The sequence below is a fragment of the Lathamus discolor genome, chromosome Z (assembly GCF_037157495.1).
Source record: "Lathamus discolor isolate bLatDis1 chromosome Z, bLatDis1.hap1, whole genome shotgun sequence".
NCBI classification, from domain to species: Eukaryota; Metazoa; Chordata; class Aves; order Psittaciformes; family Psittacidae; genus Lathamus; species Lathamus discolor.
The window spans coordinates 108,829,968-108,850,314 of NC_088909.1; the positions used below are offsets into that span (position 1 = coordinate 108,829,968).

Genomic DNA, 20,347 nt, shown 5'->3' on the forward strand with positions numbered 1-20,347 from the left:
GCTACCACTACACCCATCCTGCATCTGCCAGAGGAAGACTAAAACCAGAAGCAAGCAAAACCAGACAGAAAATAATGTCACTTTATATCAGTGAAGTTAAGCCAAAATCTGACTCAACTTGCTTGGCTACCACAGACGGTCAAGCAAGGGGAAGCAGAGGAGTCTACAGACTCCTTCTCTGGAAAAGTGAAAGGAAGATATAAATGTCCCCAGGAGAAAGACAAATTACTTAATTTTCTTTCTGAGCTCCACCTCTTACTTGCCTTCATTAGTCCTACTCTTTATTTCTAGCAGTTCTCCTATTCCTTCTCTATACACAGTCTTCCTATCAAAAAAGCCTTTAGGAGGTGACAGCAAGCCCAGCATTTTTGACTCCACCTCCTACTTCAGTTAAAAGCTAATAGAATCCACATTAATTCTGTATATACCATTAATACTGTAATAATTACATTTCTATAGGCCTGGTCATGTTGTTGCATTACAGGGTTTCGAACTACCCAAACACAGGAAACACAGACAGTCCAGGTCATGCACAGGCTCCCTAGAGTCAATGGAAAATCACTTCCTTTCACTGTATCTCAGTTTCCCTGTTTCATAATTCTCATGCCCTTAAGAGGAGGAACTGAAGACTTCAGTGTTAAATGATCATACTACTCTCTTTGCAAATGGAAAGCAACGCCTCTAGCCTGTTAACAGCTAGGTATTAGAAAGTCAGGCGGTCAATTTTGCTGAAGATCCAGTTCCTTCTTTCTGTGAAATAAGGAAACTATGACTCACTGTGTCCACAGGGTGTATGGAAAATAAAATGAAAACAGTGGTATGCATGACTGACCTGCAGATGAGCATAATTGAAAACACTCACTAAAATGGATCAGAGAACAAGAGAAAATTGGGTAAGAAATGGGAATATCATGAGTCTCCAATGTGACAGACTACTGTGCACAAGTGAAGACAAGCATAATAGCCATAATAATAGTCACAGAATCATAGAACGGTTCTTACTGGAAAGGACTTTAAAGCTCATCCAGTTCCAACCCCCTGCCACAGGCACGACACCTTCCACTAGAGCAGGTTGCTGTAAGCCTCGTCCAGCCTGGCCTTTAACATTGCCAGGGATGGGGCAGCCACAGCTTCTCTGGGGCACCCTGTGCCAGTGCCTCAGCACCCTCACAGGGAAGAGCTTCTGCCTGAGATCTCTTCTCAATCTCCCCTCTGGCAGGTGAAAGCCATTCCCTCTTGGCCTGTCCCTACAGGCCCTAGTCCAAAGCCCCTCTCCAGGTTTCTTGTAGCCCCTTTAGGCACTGGGAGCTGCTCTAAGGTCTCCCCTTAAGGAGCCTTCTCTTCTCCACGCTGAACCAGCCCAGCTCTTTCAGCCTGGCTCCAGAGCAGAGCTGCTCCAGCCCTCGCAGAATCTCCGTGGCCTCCTCTGGACTCGCTTCAACAGCTCCATGTCCCTCTCGTGTTGTTGCCCCATAGCTGGATGCAGGACTGCAGAGGGGGGTGATGGGGGTTGGTGTCTCATGAAATTATGTGGCAGAGAAGGAACAGTATATTCACAGAAAAGAAAGAAATCCAATAATATAGGTCCCGTAAGAAGGAAAATATGGATAGAGAATGTTGGAAACAGGCACATCTGATTACATCACACATTTGGCCATATTATATCAGGGACAAGCCTGGCTCTGCATGTTACAGGAAAATGATAGCATTAAAGTGGTGGAGGAGTATATTTTGACTATCAGGAAGAGCAGATTTGGAAACATAGGTGGGAAGCTTCTGGATTCTAACCACTATTATAAAGAAAAGGGCTTTGTTTCATGTAGCACTTTTCACGTTTGGGTTAAATTTTGAATCAGATATCCACATCCAACATCTGAAAAACCTGATATAAAATCACTTCTTAAGAATGATGAAACAGACACAATGCCAAAACTCAAGTGGTCTGCTTAAAACGGGACACAGTGTTGACAACGACATCCAGGACATCGAAGGATACCTTTCAAAACAATATAATCTTTCATTTTCTCCTCTATGGCTGGAGAATAAACATCCAATGAGTAACAGATAATCTGCATCAATTTTATTTGTAAGAATTATTCATGACTAAAATATTACTCGTAATAATTAGGGGAAACTCAAAAGCCACAACAGAAAGATCTGACAGTGAGGCAGATTGTTTTCTTTACCATAAAAAAACGACAATCAAGCCAAATATTTTAAGATAGATAAAAGGAAATTCTGACATTTGGGATCGCAGCTCACTACTAAGGTAACCTGTGCATCACTGGTACCACAAGCAATCTCACCATAGCATTGGCAATCTGACTGAGCTAATCACTTTGCATCTCACTTTTCCAGAACCTGTTCAGTATCAGGTCAAATGACCCTACACTGCAGTATATTCTTCAGCGTACCCACAGTGCCCCGTTTGCACTAAGGGCTCATGCTGAAGATGGTGAACAAAATGCCATTTAGAGTTGATGTGCCTGTACCCAGCATCAGCCACAGGGGTAGGCAGCATTCCCTTTCTCCATGCACAGAAGCAAACGGCTCAATCTCCTCCTACCTCCAAACTGCTGACTGACCGAGATTTTCAGCTAGAACAATAAAAAGCCTAGCTTTGGCTGTGTTTGTTCTTACGGAGAATGCCATGAAACTACTAGTGAAGGAGACTGCTTTTAAGGTTTCCATCATGAGCACTAAAGCATAAAAGTAGCTAAATAAAGAGAATGTAGCAGGACAGTGACTATCTGCAGGACAGATGAAAAAGCAAAATGGATGCAAGCAATGGAGGGCAAGGATGCCCCAAAGAAATCAGAGGTTAAGTCCACAGTTTGCCCGAGGGAGGCAGGGACTGCTGAGCAATGAATACACTTGAATTAAAGAATGAGAAATGAAATGAAAAAGCAATCAAGGGTAAGAATGAGGAACTGCAAAAAGTAAGAAAATGCAAAGCTTTGCACAGTGTTTATGTCTAAACCAAACCCAGCAAGTGAAAGATCAGGAAACTTCAAACAGGTCAAAAATAAAAAACTGGATTACCAGGAGGTCTGCAACACTGTCCGTGGAGGTCAGTGATTGAGCATGTGATCATGCATAGGACTGGGGGACACAGGTTAGCACAGCTCAAATCATGAAGAATGGGTTCTGGGCTTGGCTTTCTGCACATGTACCTGAGACTGAGCTTTGTACCTGCCCATACACAGAGAGAGGGGAAGCAGCTTGTTTTCCCACAATTATGGCAGGTTGTAACAGATGGTTTTGAAGGAAATGTCACAGGGTTTAAACCACTTTGGATGACAGGACTTTGATTCACAGGTGTTGAATGCTAAGGCATTCGCTTAACTCAACCACTACCTTGTCATACAGAGGCAACAGATCTGGGTCAAGTGCACAAAGCAGATTTGGCCTAGATATTCAGACAAATATTAAGAAGGAGCTGTTCACATGGACAGAAGTAGGCTTAGATCCCCGCACAACAAAGTTGAAGCAAGGTGCCATGGGGTATTATATGAATTAGAATTAAGATTAAATTTTCTTTGTATTAATCAGTAAGCTGAATTTTGGCTGTTAAAAGGGGCACCTGTAATTCACTACTCCAGGTCAAGAAGCTTCTGGAGAGCTCCTAAAGCCCAGTAAAAAATCATATAATCACAGACTGGCCTGGGTTGGAAGGGACCTTAAAGCTCATCCAGTTCCAAGACTCCTGACACAGGTAGGGACACCTTCCACTAGACCTGGTTGCTCCAAGCCCAGTCCAACCTAGCCTTGAGCACTGCCAAGGGTGGGGCATGAGCATGGGAATGCTTCCATGGTTAGAACTGGATGAGTTTTAAGGTCCCTTCCAACTCAAACTGTTACTGTGATTTTATGATCTTAATGGCAGAGGTGCAGCACAACAGTGCTAGAATAAAGCAAATCTAGAAGGAACAGGTGCATAAACCCTGTCTGTTTTCTGCATCAGAGCCAGGGAACACAAGAGAGGAAGTAACATACCCTCATGCTCTGGTACTAAAACTTCAGCCACTTGATGCTTTTCTTTAAAAGCATTTAATACTACAGGTCAGGAAAAAACTCCAAGTACCATATGATAAGATACTGGCTTTGGAACAGTTTTCACGATGAAAGTCTCTGTTGCAGCCTGTGGTAGAGCTGTGATTGTTTACAAATTTTTTCAGAGCTTTAGCTCAGAGCTCACGTACTTGTGAGCTCCCTCTTTTGCTGTAAGGAGACAGGAGCTTTACATAAAGCAATCAATAGCAGCAATGAGAAAGGGAATGGGATGACCAGAGGGGATGACTTTGCAGGCAGCTGAGTTAATCTATCAGCTTCCTGTTCATTCTGCCTTCTTCATCCCATTGCTGCCTCACCTCTGAGGTCTCCCCCAGCACAGGCTCCACTGCTCCTCAGATCTCTCAGAAAGCTGATTCAGTTCCTGGTCTTGGCAAGGAAAGTTAGGCAGGATGGGGATGCCAGCACCCTGTGCCCCATCCCCTTGAAATGCTCTTGGGAATACCCTGTAGCGCATGGCTGGAATCTCAGCTTCTCCAGTCACTTTACAGTGATGGCCATATCCAATAGATATACATATCGGCGTACACAGCTTCAAGGATTTACTGTCTCCTGAAGTTTCCAGTGCTTTTCTCCTCTAAAGAAAACCAACCAAGACCAAGACCTGCTCTGCAGTCCCATCAGGGAATCATGGAAGTGACTCACGGGTACCATGGCATTTTGCTGGGATAATATTTCACTCTGGTGAGACATGGAAGGGGCACAGAGCTGTATGTTGAGAGATGACTCACAACGTGACCTTCAGCTTACACTGCCTGGGAAAGATGCTTAAATGGAAAAAGACCTTCAACACTGGAATAGATCATCTTAGGACATGGTCAGCATCTTCACAGGGTGTTATGAACAGGTCAGAGGAGCACACACCAGGTATGGGGCAAGATGTGGCTGTAGCTCCTCAAGAGCCCAGCTCAGGACAAAATACAACTCAGGCCACATGCAGCCTCCATGTCCACACTGCAGCTAGCTGTCACTGGTATAAGACATGATCTTGTCTTACAGAATAAATGATCTCTCAAGTCATAGTCCAGTTTTATTTTCTGTGGGTTTATTTTTTATTTTCCTACTCTCTGCAAAAGAAAAAAACCCACTATCTTTCTTGCATGGGTAAGGAAAAGAGTAAAGATGTCTGAGGATTGATTTAAAACTGTTAAAGAAAATCTGCTCCAGAAATACCAAAATGGTGGTATAACCTCAAGTTATGAGCAGCTGATATTAATTACAGGGTACACACACATAAGAGAGATGTTTTATTCTCATTTAAAATATGTAAGGCTTTCAAATAATGCAAGCTGCCTGCATGGGAAGGCTTGCTGTTTCTTGCTGTGTGATTCTTTGAGTTATTGTACATGCTCCCTTTGACAGACCTCAGGGTAATCTCTGTTTAAAGTCTTTAATAGCTTTGAAAACATGTTCTCCTCACTTGGCTGGAAAAAAAGGCAGTTTTAACCAGGCAGATTCCCTTCTTCAGCTGACTCTCACCCTGTGCAGAAGTTAGGCTGTTAGAAAAACCAGTATTCAGTGAATTTCCTGCCAATAGAATATCAGTATATAACAAAGTATTGTTCTGATACTTTTCCCCTGCCAAAGCAGGCAAAGGACTGTCCTATTGATCTCTCCTATGCTACAGGTTGGGAGATGAAGATAGGGACCCTTTCAACATTTTTTACTGTAGAGGCATTTTCCTGATGTAATCCAGGATTATTCCCTGCTGGCCAAACACAAGCCCACAGAAAAAGGCCATCCAGCCCTCGGCTGAGCATCTGATTCAAAAGGAAATTCAACTGAAAGCTGAGCATTGCAAAGATGAGTCAATACAAAAGCAAGCGGCAGCTCTGGATTTAAGCAGAAGTCCACAGCATTTAACCTACTTCAGCAGATCAATGCAGAGGGTTTTTAATCATCACATTAATCCTAAAATAAAAATAATTACCCCAGAGATCCGTATTAAAGTCCCTTAATTATATCTCATTCCATCATTCTTTTTACTCAGGATCAGGGGCTACAATCAGAGCTTCCCAATTTCAGACTTTCCTTGACCTGTTCTGTACATCTGACAAACCTTGCAGACTTCCTTGAAATTCCTTCTGTCCAGTTGTTCCTCTTGGTATCAGTCCTCCTGTCTTCATAATCTTTTTAGGAGAAAAGCTTTTAGATGGTCACAGAACTCTGGGGGGAGTTAGGACTTCTTGAAGCAAGTCCAGAGGAGGGCCACAAGGATGATAAGGGGGTTGGAGCAGCTCCTGTATGAAGACAGGCTGAGAAAGCTGGGGCTGTTCAGCCTGGAGAAGGGAAGGCTGCATGGAGACCTCATAGCAGTCTTCCAGTACCTGAAGGGGGCCTACAAGGGTGCTGGGGAGGGACTCTTGATTAGGGACTGTAGCAAGAGGACAAGGGGTGATGGGCTTAAAGTGAAGCAGAGGAAGTTCAGGTTAGCTTGAAGGAAGAAATTCTTCACTGTGCAGGTGGTGAGGCACTGGAATGGGTTGCCCAAGGAAACTGTGAATGTTCCACCTCTGGCAGTGTTCAAAGCCAGGTTAGTCGGAGCCTTGGGTGACATGGTTTAGTGCCAGGTGCCCCTGCCCATGGCAGGGGGGTTGGAACTAGATGATCTTAAGGTACTTTCCAACCCTAACTATTCTATGATTCTATGCCACTCTCCAGCATGTAATTTAACTCTCTCATTAGGATACAGTGATAAGGCATTGGCCTTGCTGAGAGCATCCACATCCATCCCACTTGAGGGACAACTGAAAAAGGAGAAAAAAATATGGAAAAGATTCTGCTTTCTAATGGTATAGTACCAAACAGCAGGGGAAGGAGCAGAGAACATTATATGGGGGGAGAGAAATATGTGAATACCTAGAAATTCAATCCCTACATTCTCCTCTTCTTCCAGCACTGCCAAGAACTCATTAATAGCTCATTAAGGGGAAAGAGAAGACTTGAGCAGAGGCTGGGCCCCTTATCAGTTTCCACAGAGCAGAGTTTATGTCTGGCAGCATCCCTCTCCTGCCTGCAGTCGTGCCACCCCCACAGCCAGGTCTGGGAGCATGGCAAACACAGGACCACAAGCCTTCATGGAATCCTCCACGGAGAGCTTCAAGTGGGTTTTTATGTCAATAAAACCAGGCTGTTCCCTGCTTGCAAGGACAAGTGTCATGGCACAGCTTACAACTGTTTACAGTTAACTTTTCCATCTTTCTCCGAGAAAAGGGTGGTTTTCTCCACACAGTTTATTGGGACCATTCCCTAGTCTATACTGTCCACTGCTTGTTTTAGGTCAGATTCCCCCTGCTTTAGGGCCCTTTAACCATTTCCATCATGTTCTTGCAGAGAAACAAGCTATCCCCGTGTTAGGCTGGGCAATTTTCATGTTTCTCTGAATATACCGGGGAATTTCTTCCCCCTGCCTTGGGAAGAGGTCCAGAGGCCTGTTATTGTTGCAGATGTTGGGATATAAGCAAAGGGTATCATAAAACCAGCGGCATGTTGAATTCTAGTAAGTAAATAGCTTTAGGTTTAGGCAACATCCCCACACTCCAGCTTGGCCAGCAGCACCAAAGCTATAAATATCCCACTTCCCCTCTGCAAGAATGCTCTCCAAAACCATCAGCTCTACTGTGGCCCCTAGAGGTACAAGCTATAATGTGTCCAAGGAACGTCACAACTGGCATCAGCTTCTAGCAGGGGACTTAACACAGGAGGTTTGTGAAAGAAGAGTAATTAAAAGGTTACACTACCTCTGCATGGAGTAGACTGGCAATCAAACTGCCCAGGAATGGTCACCATCATGTGCTGCAGCACATGAGACTGAGAGAGGGGAAGAGAAAGCGGAAAAGTACCTTTGTGGTAATATTATGGTAATGATGTATGCTGCTGTGTAAATCACCTTTCTATCATTAATAACTGACAACCCAAGACTGCCACATCCTGCATTTTTATTTCCATGAAAGATGAGAACTACCACTTTGAAGAAGAAAGGAGATAAAATGCTTTTTTCCCTGCACTGAGTGGGGTGGGGAACCTCTTTGAGACTCTTTCATCTGATAAAAAAAGAGAAAAAGAAACAACTATAAGCTGGAATTGAAAAAAAAATAAAATAAATAGTGTTTTCCATTCAAAGTGACAAAATGTATGCACATCTCCCTGCTTGAGCACTCTTGATGGCAGAGTGCTCAGAATCAGACTGGGAACTGGACATCACCCTTTCTTCACTCTCTGCAGCCCAGTGACAACAGGAGAGGCTCCCAGGGCACGAGGCAGGACAGGGACTGGCCAAAGAGGTCACTCACTGGAACAGTTTTAGTTGCATCTTCTCGTGATTTTACCTTTTCCATTTTTCATTTCAGTCTATACTTGGGATTTGTTTGTCACTACTCCAATCCTGCTGCAGTCATTTTGACTTAGAAAAGCAAGTGTTGATAGGGCTGCAAGACCTCCAGGACAGATGGAAAAAAACTGAGAAAATAAGGCAACTGGTCATAAAGTCATCCTCTCAACACCCAGGAAGATCAGCACTATCCTTATCTACCTAACAGGTTCCTGAAGCCCCCAAAGATGAAGATTTTATAACTCTTGGGTAGCCATTTTCTTAAGAAGTTTCCATTCATGGTTAGATTCCTTCCTGCTGCAACTTAAGTCCATGGCTTCTTATCATGTGGTGAGTCTTTACAGAGATGGGTTTAATGCCTTCCTCTTCATAGAAATAGTTTGGGTATTTCAAGACAATTATATCCCCCCCTCCCCCCCCGGTCAATTTTCTCTGAGCCAAACAAATACACTTCTGTTCATTCTTGCTCCTTCCAACTGAGTCACATCTTTCTGCAAGTGAGGTGCCCAAAAAAAGCATCCCCCAGCCAAGGCTTCACTTCTATGCAAGGCACACAAATTGTTTTGTGGATAACTACAACACTCCTGTCTATACATATTAATATCATGCTTGCTGTTCCCTCCCAGCAAGGAACATTTGCTGATTTGTCAGCATTTTGCTTGCTCCTGGCACAAGGCAAACAAGTACATCAGTTGAAACCCAAGCGAGAATCAAACCATTGATCTCTCCTGGCAAAAAAGCAGCTAAAATCCAGTAAAAAATTCCACAGCAGCTGCCTACACTACTGAAACCCACTTACCTCAAAGCATGTGAGAGAAACATTTGCTTTTATAAAACTGTACAAGCCGTAACAACTCAAGCTAGATTTAAGTAAAATAAACTCTGCATGGGTCAAGGTTAAACACTTGAAGATCCCCACCGGTGTTTGCTGTAAAAAGAGCAGCATCACTTTTAGATCAAAGACTGACGTGCTTTACAGCAAGGCAGTCTCAGCAGTAATTCATGAGAACACAGCAGTGAAAAATAAAGTGCTCCCACTGTTACCTGGAACATTAATATTGCCACTTTGATTTTAGGAATCACATCCACATTTGTTTCTAAAGACATTAAAGTTCAGGCAATGAGCATGCTACCTTAACCTCTCAAGCCATTTCAGCCTAAACTTATATAGGGTGAAAAGCCTCTGTGTCAGGGTCTGAGCAGGGGCAAACACTCAGGTGGTGCAAGTCAGTCTAGTTTAAGCTAAGTAAGACCTGGACTTTTACAACAGCTGAGGGTTAAAACACAATCTAAGAAATACAGAAATCACTATATTCTCCCCATCATTCTCCTTCATTAATAATCTAACAGACATTAAAAATGCCTGATGCACCTTCCCAGAGTGACAAGATATTGTCAGCACAACACCCAGAAGTGATTTGAACAGTTATAATAGTGCTGCTGGATCTCTATCTCAGCTCAGTCCAGTCAGACAACTTTTCCTATTCCATAAAATCCTCCCCTTACCTTTTGAGATAGTTTCTCCCATAGAGGATCTGCTGCAGCAAGGTGACCAAGGCAAAGGCGCAGATGAATATGAAGAACAAAGTTCTGTTACCCAGCAAATCCCTGCTTGACGAAGGGTCAGAGTATCCCATCCTTCTTAAAAGCCACTGAAGCGCTACTGGGGAAAATTCAGTTCATTGTCACCTTCATGCCCTTTTCGCTGGGAAGCGGTGAGGAATGTTTCCTGGCTTTTCTGTGAGCAATACAAGGACAAGGTGTCCCATTGTTTAGCCCTGATGCCCCTTCCTTGCCCCTTTGGATGTTTACTTCAGGACTGTGCGTAATGGCTTGCTTCCATGGTAAAGTTTCCAGGAGATTCAGATGTGGGTAAAATCTAAAACCGTCTCTCAGTGCTCTTTCAGCATAAGCAGCCTGTGCTGTGCAAGACGCATTCTGTCCCCTTTAAGCCTCTCTCGAAAACCCGCTGCTAGCAATTATCTACTTCAATCCCATTTTCAAATTCCAGATGGGGGAAGCTGCAAATAAACCAGAGAACTACAGCCAATGGCAAACACAGGGCTCCGGCAACCTGCGTTGGAAGCACATAGTCGTCAGCTCTTCTTTGCTTCTGCTCAGTGATTCCAACAAAATGTGCTCGCAAGGAGACGTGACTGGGGTGTGCTATTATTGAACAGGCATGTAACGATCATGAGGATTTCATTCAGTCCCCCTGCAAAAGAAACAAAAGCAGCAATCTGGTCAGGCTAGCAGGAAAGCTGCAGTTTGTGCAGCAGCGTGCTGTTCGTGCCATCCTTTCGGTACTGTAGCATTTATATGCAGAATGCACTGCCTTTAGTCCTACACCACTCACTATTTGGGCTTCTGTGTTTCCCCGGGTTATTCCTTCAGAGTAAGCAGAAGCAAGGTCACTATGCATCTCTTCAAGGACAGAGATCTCAGTTCCTGCATGCTGATTTACTGGAGGCTCCAACTAGCCTCACAGCCGCAGAGAGGAGCCTGCCTCCCGGTGCAGGCTCTGAGAACCATTCATTTAAAGAGACAATTATTCTGATTGTTCCTCCATCAGAAACAGTCCTCTTTTGAAAGTGCAAAGCAACAAGACCTTGTCCACAGTCACCGTAACTCCTCTAAAAATTTCCCCATTGTGAGGAGAGGCTCGATGCAGCTCACAGGGAAATCAATGGGAGTTTTGCTGCTGATTTCACTGGGAGCAAAATCTGGCCCCAACCCTCAGCTTCTTTACAACAAGTTCTAATGAAAGCTTTATGGCTAGGAGGTTGTTTTGCCCCAGTAACAGATGAGAAAACGATTTTGACAACAAAATGGGGGGGGGGGGGGGAGGGAATCCTTTGTCTATTAGAATGGGAAGATTTTTGTGTGAATAAATTTTTCCAACAGTTTAAATCACAGTATGCAAAATGTTGCAGCATGCCAGCAGCCCAGCTTCTGGACTTTGTCTCTGCTGTAATTGGTGCTGCATGGCAAGAATCATAGAATCATAGAATGGTTTGAGCTGGAAAGGACATTAAGTTCATCTAGTCCCAACCTTCCTGCCATGGGTACAGATGCCTCACCGTAGACCATGCTGCCCAAAGAGGGGACAAAGGTAACTTTGTACAGCCCTTTCATCACAGTTCCTGAAGCCAGGGCTAGTCCTCAGCATGACTTACAGCCATTCAAGCAGGACAAGTAAGGGCTAAAGCAAGCTTTGCCTTACCTAATTTTAGGCAGCAAAAGTAAGAAAAGTGTTCAAGGTAAACACATGGTCACCCTGAACTCCTGCAGGCAGGAACCCCTGGGGGAGAACAGTCCTTTAGACACCCTTAACTTTAAGGGAAGGTGTAGGGATCCAGCCTCTGACAGATCCTTCTTCAGTCCCTTTTGAAGGTCCCACACATGCATTTAGAACCCTGCTAAATGCTTCGATTATAACCTGTGCATATAAAAACAGTGATTATCCTGGGTCAGGTCAAAGATTATCCAGACCAGTGCCTTGTCCCTGACAGTGGCTACAGGGAAAAGTAGAAGAGAGCAAGGACACAGAACCACAGAATCATGGGTTGGAAAGGACTTTAAGACCTTTCAGCTCTAACTCCCAGGCATGGGCAGGGACACCTAACACTAGATCATGTCACCCAAGGCTCTGTCCAGCCTGGCCTTGAACACTACCAGGGATGGAGCAGCCACAGCTTCTCTGGGCACCCTGTGCCAGCGCCTCAGCACCCTCACAGGGAAGAACTTCCTTGTATCTAACCTAAACTTCCCCTGTTTTTGTTTAAACCCATCACCCCTTGTCCTATTGCTACAGTTCCTGAATACTGAAACTTCCTTGGGAACACTCTCTTACCATTCTGTGGTTCAGCATCTTCTTCAGTCAAGGAAAGAAACACAGTATTTTGGTTAGAAAAACAACAGAGTTGGATGCAGTCATTTGTCCCGTACTGGGAATAATACACATACCAGGGGACTGCAAATTAAATAGCAGATGCGGTTTGATTCCCTCTCGTAAGAGTCATCAGCTATAAGACCAAATATGTTTCTTGGAACAATCAGTTCATGTAAGCCCATATAATATGAGCTTGTTTCTATATAAGAACTGTACCATTTGGATGGATCTAACCACATACCCTTCTCTGTAACAGAAAAAGCAGTATGTCCATCAGAAGTCACAGACTGGGACCCCACAGGGTGCTATACAGGCAGATTCATATGGAGAAACTGAGAGGTGAGGCCAGTAGGGCACATGTGAATGTAAAGGTCCTTAGTACTTTGATTTCTTAGATTTTCACTGAAAGCTTTGAGCATTCTCTCCAATAAATTTGTCCCAGTTGCTCCAGGAGTTATTTTACAATAACAGCAAAGTATTAGGGAGCAGAATCTGGCTTCCTATGACCTTATAAGGGTGTGATGCAGTTTTGCAGATTTTAGTATCACCTAGGTTTTGGTGAAAATTCAGCCTTTCTTCCTCCATTTCGCTCCATTCAAAGTCATTTTTTCTTGATCTGTCTGTGCTGTATTAGAACAAACTCATAAGCCTAGCAGCTATTCTTTCTCTTGGTGTGATGGTCAGCCTGAGCTGCAGTAAACAGCCTGGAAGCACCACGCACTCTCAGTCAGTCTTTGATTTGCTGTGTTCTCTCATCCTTCTCTGCTGTATCAGAGCTGGCTAGAAGATACAGCACCTGAGAGGCCTATGTGTAGGAGAGCTGCAAGCCTACAGCAAAAAGCAAAGCACAAAGATATATATTATAACTAGAGAGGGTTTTTCTGTGCCAGATCTTGCGCAGACACCGTTCCTCATGTCACATATAAAACAAATCTGTTTTCTGCCTTCAGCCCAGTCCTACAGCGGCATTGCAGAGCTGGAAGCAGAGCAGCTCTGTGCAAGCATAAAGAAAGAGGATGTCTACCAACATATTTTCAAAGGATACTCAAGGTTGCCTGCAGTATTTGTTGTGAGTGAAAACAGTCACACAGTGCGTACAGAAGGGCTGAATGAGCAATGCTAGCACTCATGCCCAGGGGCCCTTTGAGAGTTTGACTTACCAACTACAGGTCTCCTGGAAAGCATTATGCCTCTGCAGAGACTTTACAGCCTGCACTTATGAAAAGGGCAACAAGACAGCCCCTCCAGAGTTTGAGAAGGGCTTGGGGAAAAGGACATTACAGTAAGTTGTGTGGCAAACAGATTTGTTGGACACGACTGGGGCCCAGATGCTGTGTACACTACTGACTGCTAGTCATGTAGGCATTGACCCTGCAACAGGCAACGTAGCTACAACAGCACTAGTAATATATACATGGTGCAGGCCACATCACACTAAACTCCAGTCAGCACCAAGCCAGAACACAGGAACCCAGTAAATAAGATCTCTTTTCCATCACCAGAGGATCAAGTGTCACTTAACTCATATCAGCCACTCAAAACATCTCTTATGAGATGTTGAAAGAGAGATGGATATCTGCGTGACAGGCACAACCTCAGAAAGGGTATTCCTATATTGTTTCTTGGAGTGTACACCTCAGAGGCTAAAGTAAAAGTGGCAAAATGGAACTGCTCAAAGCCTATTGTAATATGAAACTGCCAGAAGCAGTTACACATTGCTGGCCTTTATTTGTTGTATGTGAGCTGCTTACAAAATATCAGCAGAGATAATCTATCACAAGAAAACTCCTCCAGCTGAGCAGTGAGACTCTGAGTCCTCTAAGACAAACATGAACATGTTTGCTCTTAAATAAAAATGAAGCAGAATTTCTTTCTTTTTTTTTTTTTTTTTTTTTTGAGAAGTTAATATTGAATCTCAAAAAGAAAAAAATCTTGGCTAAGGACCAAGACACACAAAGAAAGCTGAATTAGCAAAGGGGCAAAACCTGTTAGGAGTAAGACTTTCTCTTGTGCAGGGAACAACCACATCTCTGCTGGAAGGACAATATGCAGCCCTTAATTCTAAACTGCAGTCTATGTTCTAATGCAAATGAAACAGGAAACTTAATTTCTGATGGACAGGCCTGACTGGGAATTTCCTTTCACTGAACCTCTCATTTGAATCAGTGTTTGACTGATTATGCACTCTAATTCCATCTGAAAGCAAGGTCATTTAGTAACTCGGAGAGCAGGATTCTCTGTTGGTTGTCTAAACCACTGAACAATTTAAACTCACAGTATTGTACAGGTTCAGAGTAAAGCAAAATGTGCTTCACATTCCTCTTCAGGGCTTTTTCTATCCCTGCTCAGCCACTCTCCATTCCTCTTCATGTCTGTTATGCAAATTAAAGAACTTCACACACAGCATAGCAGAATAATACAGGCTGTAAGTGACTTTAGTAGAACATTTTTTACATCTCATTCTTTCCCCTAAATTAAAATCAAATCAAGTCTATTTACAGTTTCTATGATGCTTGTGTCAACTGCTAGATCCTTAATTTTGCAAAGCACTGGCACATAGGTATATGCCTGAAAGGTTCTGCTGAATGTGAAACTCATAAACATATGCTTATCAATATTAATTCTTCTGCAGATATAAAACATGAATTCATTAGCATAATCTAGTGTTTAACACAATGTCTAGTCCCCCCTCACTGCCACAAATCCATATGTCTTAAAGTGAAGGAAGCTGAAAGGATTCAGCTACGATGTAAACATTTATTTCCTTCTGAGTTGGACTAAGCCATGAGGAGATGACAACAGCTAATTTGGCACCAGGTCTCCTACCTGTGGAGCTGCTTGAATTGGAGGAAGTGTTCTGAAGATAACATATGGTCTGTACACTGAATACACATTACATCATCTAGTGAATAAAGGACCCCTCTCCTTCCAATTATGGATCACATAGACTCTGGGGGAGAAATGGCCCAGTGCATAACATACCTCTTTTTTACACTGCTGACACCACCTCTGTAGAAAAAGGAACGGGGTCTTCCTCTCACTGGTAGGGAGCTCTGATGAAGGGCTGCCACAGCTAGAGAGCTATTTAACTTTTAAAAGTTCCTTATAGCAGAGCTTGCTAAAACATACAGCAAAAGGCAAAACTAAGCTGGGCTCAATGATAGAGACAGCCTTTTTTTCCCAATGGTGTTTCCAGATTCCTAGAAAACAGGAAGCTTAGTGTGATTGTTATGATCTTGTACAGGCTCACAACAACCCTGCAAATAACTGAGGGCAATGGAAACTCAGTTTCTGTGTAGGGAAAAAGAAACAGGACCAAATTGCTTCCACAGGAGTCATCTGCTAAAAGCATTAGTTTGATTTCCGAGCACTGCATGGAAGCCCAGGACTTAGCACCAAATCAACAGGACTGAGATGTTGGCAGAATCATGTAGGGATCAGAGTGTTTTCACAGCCAACACTTGCTCCCATAACAGGAATGTTATCTTGCTTCTGTCCCACGCAAGTTGTAACTCCCACCTACTTCATCAAAAACACACTTAGAGCCTTCTAGTGAAAGCCTGGAAAGTGCTGGACTCAGTGGCACTCACTTCACAACTTTGATGGCAGATGAAAACTTCAATACTTCTTTTTTGCTGAAAATACTCTAACATTAACACCACAGTGAACATATATTTCCCACAGTAAGAATAAGGATCAGACATTATCTAATGCTGCCCATTAATAATTATTTCACTATTTTAACAATGCATTTTTACAGCAAAAATAAAAACTTAATCTGAGATACTAAAAAAACCTATAATATGGTATATGAAGTTAGATTTAATTCACAGGGACAATGAATCTGATATTGGAATATGTTTTGCTCTGTCAGTAGTACTAATTATAATGGGGGTAAATATAAAGAAGAAAAATATTCCTCTGAATAATGAGTTAATTAATTACTTAAAAAAGTTTACACTATGCTTAAAATCAAGATGTAGAAGAGACCTATTACAGAAAATTATTTAGGAAAAGTTACCTTTGCCTTTTTACCATAGTTCTGCATTGATTTTGCAGTTGAAGGAATAAAGTATATTCCTCTTGAATTAACCATTAGCTTCAATTCATATGAACTTTCAAACAGTCCAGACATCCATCTTTCAAATCGCTCTTCATCATGTACTCCTGCAACATTACCAACTGCACACCTGTAGGCAACAAGTGTTGTCTTGAATAGATTACCTGTTTACCTGAGTGACTGTCCTAGGCAAAGCTAGTATGTTTTCAGAAACACCATGATTTTTTAAACAGCCCATAGTGGTCCGTGCTTAGCTCAGTGCATAACAAAAATTAAAAATTTCAAAAATAATAATAATACTAAAGCTGCTTTCTGCATTCTTCAAAAATGCCCACTCTTCCTGAAATACATTTTATTTCACACTTCTGGCACTGTGGAACTGCTTACTGGTAATCTGGTCAACTAAACCTATAGAAAGAAATCTCTATCCTTACAGTACTGTGCCCAGGCACAACTTTCTGCTCCTCCTGTGATAGTGTAGACTCAGCTTTTAAGCTCTGCACAGTGTCCGGTCTGACCTGCATGTGGTTACAGAGATGGCTATTAATAAAACTGCTGACCCTTCCAAATTCCTTCCGCTAGATCTGCGATCTGCCATGAATTCTGGGTCATGCTTATCAGTATTAGGGTAGCAGAGACCACTCCTGGGACAGGACTGTTTGGCATTGCGGCTGGGTGGAGTACATTCACTTGGTTGTGTTTTTCATTTAAAAACCTAAAATGGGAAGACAGAGTGGTAGCTTGTCCACAGCCTATTATTAATCTCCAACAGATGGAGTTGCAATAGCATCTGGCCTACAGGACCCAGTACTTTACATGAAAACATTAAGGAAATGCTTTTGAGGAGAGACATCCCCAGGAGAGCTCTCCCATGAAGAGAGGGAAGCACAGCATGGCATTTAGCCATAACAGGGGCATTTTTGCAGAACAGTCCCATCATCACCACCTTTAATTAAACTTCACTTGCAATCAGCTTTTTTATTTTCTTCCATGTGTGCCCAGAAGTTCCTCTGGAGCTAAGAAGTTTGTGTGTGGGGCTTTTTTCTTGCAGTGTGGGTAGGAAGATATGTGGGAACTGTAATTCAGTCACTTTTAATCACATGAAGATGAAGCTTGAAAGGAAAAAAATAATAATAAATGGTTGAGATTGTCAGGCTCAGTGCAATTCTCAATCAATTAAAGCTTATTTTAGCATCAGGGCAGTTTATTTTTAAAAAGTTCTCCTGGCACTTTGATGCTTTCATATTACTGTGCAGCTAAAAAGGTCTTGCTGGGAACAAATTACTCTTGGGAAAGCATTTTCTGAACTGCAGCTTTAGTTTCTGTCAAGTGAAAGTAAGCAAGATTCACATGAGCACACAGCAGCAAGAAAATAGCTAGTGGCAGTGAGAGAGTAAGGCTTTGGACCTGGGTAAAGGAGGAAAATCAATCTGGAGCACAAGCACAGTAAAAACATGGTGGTCTGGGCTCAGAATCTACAAATGTGTTCTTCAACAAATCTGACTTTCAAATATGGTTCAGTATGTCGGGACATTAACAGCAAAAAGTTCCTAATGAAGATGTTCTGTATCAGACAGTTGCTTTTTTCATAATCAGTTAAAATACTGTACCTGCATTTTGTATCCTCATTTTGTGACATTATCATGGTTCCCATCTCACAGATGTGAGGACACAGGAACAACCAAATCATTGTTCCTCTTCTGCAGTCCATGCAGCACTTAAGAAAGTGAACCATGGTGTCAGGTTCACAGAGAAAGATTCAGAGGTCCAAAAGTTGGAAAATTGATGAGGAAAACACTTCCCTGATAGTGATAACAAAAATCATTAACTAGTACTGTTTGTGGGTCCTTGCAGTCTATGACAGCAGCTGGCAAATAACAGATACGCTGTTATTTCAGCTGTGTTGGATTAAGAGACAAAGTATTTGCTGAAGAAAAGGGGCAATAACCATTATAAATTCTCCATTATTTTCTACTGTGACAAAACCAAAGAGATTATGGAGGATACATGTTATATAGTTGCATACCGTCATTATTAACTGATTAAACTTTTGCTCTAAAGTCTAAAAGACAAGGAAATTAAAGTGTAAAGCCTGTATGAAGACTGCCCCTTAGCATTTTTTAATTTACAGCTTTCTTTTTTTTTTTTTTTTTTTTTTGGTGGATAAAGAACTGGCTGGATGGCCGCATGCAAAGAGTTGTGGTCAACGGCTCAATGTCCGGCTGGAAACCAGTAATGAGTGGTGTCCCTCAGGGATCGGTGTTGGCACCGGTCTTGTTTAACACCTTCATCACTGCCGTGGACAGTGGGATTGAGTGCGCCCTCAGCAAGTTTGCCAATGACGCCAAGCTGTGTGGTCCGGTTGATATGCTGGAGGGAAGGGATGCCATCCAGAGGGACCTTGACAGGCTTGTGAGGTGGGCAGATGCCAACCTTATGAAGTTCAACCATGACAAGTGCAAGGTCCTACACCTGGGTCAGGGCAATCCCAGTCACACCCACAGGTTGGGAAAAGAAGAGATTCAGAGCAGCCCTGTGGAGAAGAACTCGGGGTTGCTGGTTGACGAGAAAATGAACATGAGCCGGCAGTGTGTGCTCGCAGCCCAGAAAGCCAAGCATATCCTGGGCTGCATCAAAAGCAGCGTGACCAGCAGGTCGAAGGAGGTGATCCTGCTCCTCTACTCTGCTCTTGTGAGACCTCACCTGGAGTACTGTGTGCAGTTCTGGTGTCCTCAACATAAAAAGGACATGGAACTGTTGGAACAAGTCCAGAGGAGGGCCACGAGGATGATCAGGGGACTGTAGCACTCTCGTATGAAGACAGGCTGAGGAAGTTGGGGCTGTTCAGCCTGGAGAAGAGAAGGCTGCGTGGAGACCTCATAGCAGCCTTCCAGTATCTGAAGAGGGGCTATAAAGATGCTGGGGAGGGACTCTTTGTCAGGGACTGTAGTGACAGGACAAGGGGTAATGGGTTAAAACTTAAACGGGAAGTTTAGATTAGACATAAGGAAGAAATTCCTTACTGTTAGGGTGGTGAGTTACTGGAATGGGTTGTCCAGGGAAGTTGTGAATGTTCCATCCCTGGCAGTGTTCAAGGCCAGGTTGGACGAAGCCTTGGGTGACATGGCCTAGTGTGAGGTGTCCCTGCCTGTGGCAGGGGGGTTGGAACTAGATGATATTAAGGTACTTTCCAACCCTAACTATTCTATGATTCTGTGATTCTATGATTCGATCCTCCACCTTTCTCTTGCTTCTCCACCTTCAGGCCTGGAGCCACCTCTCACAATACACTGTCCTGGGTAAAGTTTTTCCACTTTTCTCAGCTGGAAGAATGCACCATTTCAAATACAAACCAACGGGAACTTAAGGCCTTTCAGCACAGCAGGGAACTATGGCACTATCATCAATTTCCCTGTGACAGCTTATGTTCAGTTGCTATCCCCCCTCACCTGGGATACATATCACTACAGGTCTGGCTTGGGATTCCAAGAAAGCTGTAGTTCAGGTCTGCGCATATAGGATCCATCTCCTCTGGGTGAGGGAAAGACATGCCTTTTTCCTCAGCATTGGTCCTTCCAGTTGGTGAAGTACAGGAATTGACTAGCACTGCAAAAATCAGTGCTTTCACAATAAACACTGTGCTGTGACACATCATCTTCATTTAGGCAGTCACCAGCTTAACAGGAATATGTACCTTGCTCTGGGCCACACACATGCTAAATCCCTGCAACCTCTGACAGGCCCTACACAGAGCACAGCTTGACTTTGGAATGTTAAATACATACCTGAATTCATCAGCTGCTGCCAGGAACCAGCACAGCACCCTTCCCTAAAATACACAGGGAAGCCACTAACTCCGCATTTCACGTCTGTTGCCCTTCTTTGCAATCCCCACTCTTCCATTAAGGCATGTCTGTGGTCCCGTTAAGTGTTATCTTCCCAGCAACTAATGAAAAGGTACAGAGCTACAGAAGAGCTACAGTTCAACAATACC

General features: G+C 43.3%; 1 protein-coding gene across 1 annotated transcript in view; it reads right to left on the reverse strand.

The window, feature by feature from the left end:
• ST8SIA5 (ST8 alpha-N-acetyl-neuraminide alpha-2,8-sialyltransferase 5) overlaps positions 1-10,038 on the reverse strand; it is a 41,667-nt gene extending 31,629 nt beyond the window's left edge. The window contains exon 1 of the mRNA XM_065662153.1: positions 9,908-10,038. Within this exon, the coding sequence (XP_065518225.1) occupies positions 9,908-10,038 (131 nt within the window). The remainder of the gene's footprint in view (positions 1-9,907) is intronic.
• Positions 10,039-20,347: the final 10,309 nt, after the last annotated feature.